This window comes from Sinocyclocheilus grahami, unplaced genomic scaffold, assembly GCF_001515645.1.
Source record: "Sinocyclocheilus grahami isolate Dianchi unplaced genomic scaffold, SAMN03320097.WGS_v1.1 scaffold744.1, whole genome shotgun sequence".
Lineage (NCBI taxonomy): Eukaryota > Metazoa > Chordata > Actinopteri > Cypriniformes > Cyprinidae > Sinocyclocheilus > Sinocyclocheilus grahami.
In genome coordinates this window covers 468,812-472,938 of record NW_015505923.1, presented here as the reverse complement: position 1 = coordinate 472,938, position 4,127 = coordinate 468,812, and the positions used below count along the sequence as shown (strand labels likewise).

At 40.6% G+C, this 4,127-nt stretch overlaps 1 protein-coding gene across 1 annotated transcript in view; it reads right to left on the bottom strand.

The window, feature by feature from the left end:
- LOC107560812 (secretin receptor-like) overlaps positions 1-4,127 on the bottom strand; it is a 23,041-nt gene that overhangs the window by 13,719 nt on the left and 5,195 nt on the right. The window contains exon 3 of the mRNA XM_016245080.1: positions 1,743-1,838. Within this exon, the coding sequence (XP_016100566.1) occupies positions 1,743-1,838 (96 nt within the window). The remainder of the gene's footprint in view (positions 1-1,742; positions 1,839-4,127) is intronic.

Below are 4,127 nucleotides of genomic sequence, written 5' to 3'. Positions count from 1 at the left end.
ATTAGAGAAATGTTATGTTGTCGAGCGAATTCATGTGACATAAAATTCCCCGCTGCCCCTGAGTCCAATAGCGCTGAGGTAGATATGTTATTACCCTCTATGGATAGTGTTATGGGTACTTTGATGGATGTACTGGAGTGATGTGCCTGAATGCAAGGACTCACCGCAGAGGGATTACGAAGAGGCGGTCTTGTGGGACAGGAGGCCCGGAGATGGCCGGCTTGGCCACAATAGAGACACAGACGTTGAGTGATTCGGCGCTCTCGCTCCTCTTGAGACAGGTGAGTGTATCCGAGCTGCATGGGTTCCACAGAAGAGGAGGAAGAAGACGTGATTGGAACTGAATGACTGGTAGGTATCGTTCTGGTAGGGCGACGAGAACGAATCAAATTGTCAATTTGAATAGCCAGTTCTATGAGTTGGTTGAGCGTTCTCCCCTCGTCTCTGCAAGCTAGTTTCGATTGGAGTTCAGGGCTAAGTCCCTTGCGGAAAAGCAGTTTCAAAGTGGTCTCAACCCAATCAGTCTGAGCGGCGAGGGTGCGAAATGACAAGGCGTACTCAGCTGCGGTATTTCTGCCCTGAGATAAGGCGAGCAATTGTTCATCCGCATCTTTACCTCCTTCAGGATGTTCAAATATTTCTCGGAAGCGTCGGAGAAAAGTACTGAATGTGGGGAAAGCTGATCCATCCTCCCTCCATACTGCCGTGGCCCACTCCAAAGCCTTCCCAGTTAGGAGTGAACCTACAAAAGAGATCTTGCTGATATCAGTGGTGTACATCGCAGGCTGTTGGTTGACAAACAAGGAGCACTGCAATAGAAATCCCTTACACTTCGTGGGGTTTCCGTTGAATTTGTCTGGAAGAGCCAGGCGAGGATTCAATGAGGGAGTGGAAGAGAATGACGTGTCCATGCTCGGCTGATTAAGCGCTGAGTCCGGAGATGAAAGGCGCATACTCCGCAGCGCGTTAACAAGCTCCTCAGATAGTGTTGTCAGTCGAGCCAGCTGGTGTTGATGAGCAGCGAGTTGATTTGCCTGAGCTGACATTTCCGTAGTAAGTTGAGCCAGAGCTGCTGGATCATGTAATGGCGAAGTCTTCTGTAACGAGACGTCAACAGAGTGAGGATCCATCTGCAGCTTTATTGAAATCGTAATCAAAAAGGCAAGGTCAGACACCAGTAAACACAACAGAGGAGAGAAGCCAAATCGTAGTCAGGGACGTGCAAAAAGGGTCGGGGCAGGCAGCAAACAATCAGTAGTCAAAGAACAATAGCAAGAGTTCAGGAATCAACAGAGAGGCCAGACACGGGAAGAAACGCTCAGAAATGTACACCGGGGCAATACAAGACTTCGCAATGAGGGAGAGTCTGAGAGCTGGTTAAATAGTCCACATAACGAGTGTCATGTGCAGGTTATCAGAATTTCATCTTACGTTTTGGGCATATAAATATCAGCAACTCCTCTAAATTACATATTTCTGTTCTTTTTTTGCCACCAGATTTTTTTCCTTCCTTGAGTATGAGCTCCATATTCTCACTATATTACACTATATGAATCATAAAAGCCATTACACAAAACATTAAAGACACATGCACATTTTTGTTTTGTTTTGAATTTTGTATTAAAGGTTCAAATAACTCTTCCATTTCAAAACAATTTATTCTTTGAAAGATTTTTTTTTTACAGGTTTAATAATATTGAATTCAGGAACGCTTGTCTGTGAAAACCCAGGATGCACCTGACCTTTGACCCGAAGGAAACTAGGGCACGGCCGTGACACAGTCTCTCCCACTTCAGCATGAGGCCAGCAGTTCAGATCATCCCATAAAGCACTGCAACCTGGAGGGGGAGTACAACAGTATTCAGAGCGAATCTGAACAGTGTGATAACTACAAGAGTATCTAATTATTGATCTACTAAAGGACTTAAATGTAAAAAATCCTGAATATTTTGTGTGCACACTTGTATATGTGTGAGTAGTGTTTTGCATTTGTATTTTGTGAATGTAATTTTGTTCTGCATTTGCAAATCATATTTTGTAAATATGAATTAGGTTATGAATGTATGAATTGCTGTTTGAGAATATATCAACTTTGAATTGTGAATGTGAATTATCTTACACATTTATGAATTTTATTTTGTAAATGCATTTATTTTGAGACTGTTCTGGTTCAATATTGGAAGAAGATTTACAGGCTACAATAGCAGTGTGATAAAACAATGACTTTTTGGATGACTATTAACTCAATGACTATTTGGATATTCCTTAACATTAACTTGTGCAGACCAATGTTGTTTGTTTCAGAGGGTATCATTTTACAAATTCCTAAGTTATAAAATCATGTTTTTAAAGCTTGAAATAAAATATTGTAACAGCCACATTGTGTACAATGACAGATTATCAAACCATACAGAGGCCTCTATCAAGTAGTTGTACTGGCAGTTGGTTGAACAAATGGCTAGTTGGTAAGTAATAACACCGCCTTCTAATTACATGCAGGTTTGGCTAGACCCCTGCATTTCTATGATGACAAATCCTAATGCAACGACATACAACTCGAGAGAACTGTGCTGCCAACCTGTTCTATGACTCCGTGCACAAAGCAAGGCCCATTAAAATGAGTTAAAACAACTTAAAATCAAATTATTTACAGATGAAAACATGGATGGATGAGGTAGCCTAGATTTAAAAGTGTTTAAAGTTTCTAGACCTGGAAAAGCCATGTCAATTTTTCATATTTATAATAAATGTATATTTTTCTAGCTATGCCAACACTGACAAAAAAATATAGGGTGTAAATAAAACAAAGATTATTGGAGTATGTAAATACTACACCAAATATTTCACAGTGATGGTCTAATACAGAAACTACTGTAAAGAAGAGGGGAAGCTATTAAAGTTGACTAAATATCAGTTAATGTTAATGTTAATGTAGGTGTCCATACAGGTGTCCTTATTTGTTATTGGATGAACTTTATGTCCCCAAATTAAGATTCATAAACTAGATCAATGTTATTAGCATTAATATAATATTATAGCTTTATTTCTATTTTTAAATCGTTTTTATTTTAATTTTAGCAAATTATTTTTTATCTCTCTCTCTCTCTCTTCCTCCCTCTCTCTCCTTTTGCCCCTTTTGCTGTCTCTCTCTCTCAGTCTGATGAATGACAGAAAAGGTTGTGTAGGGTTTGTAAATGTTTCTCTCGGTACTTTCTCTAATGAAATACGGAGAGGAGAGGTTGTGAGGAGCAAAAGAGATCTGTACAGCATTGTAATGTTATTGTGATGTGTCTGTGTTGACAGGCCTGTATTGACTGTTTCCTGTGTATGTAAAGGATGGACAATATTTTGAGGACAAAAGGATTTCTGCTAACAGAGTGAGAAACCTCAAGGCCTGTTCACACTGACAGTTTTATTGCCGGGGGTCTGAGAGCTTCCGACTGATGGAGGGTATTCCACAAAGCAGGTTATGTGAAAGTGAAGTTCACAGAAAAGGCTGTGTGTCCACCAAAGTGTTTTTTTGCCAGCTGAAAACGCCTAGCTGTGAGCATATGAGAGTGCTTCTGCTCCGCAGTGTTTTCAGCTGAGATGCTTTGGTTGCTATGATGCGGAATATCAGCTAAAGTAATATGACAGAAGCATCACGAGTGAAAAGTTTCTCCATGGATTATTTTTCATAACAATATTGTGGTAGTCCGGGACTTCCATCTGGTGAAGACATAAATACTCTGAGACAAGCAATGTTAAAGGGGTCGTTCACTGCGATTTCACTTTTTTAATGTTAGTTAGTGTCTAATGTTGCTGTTTGAGCATAAACAATATATGCAAAGTTACAAAGCTGAAAGTTCAATGTAAACGGAGATATCGTCTTTTAAAATTCTGGCAGTTTAATGCCTTCAAAAATGGCTGGTAGGGACTACAAGAGTTACTTCCCGGGGTTTGTGACATCACAAACCCAGATAAACCCCGCCCTCGGGAAAAGGCAGCAAAGGGGGCGAGGCCCCCAAAATCAACGTTCTAAAGCAGAGGTTTTTAATACTGTTCCTCGCGTCGCCTGCTCTGCATTGCTTTCTCTCTCTCTCTCTCTCTCTCTCTCTCTCCTTCAGCTCAGCTCCAGCAATGAACTG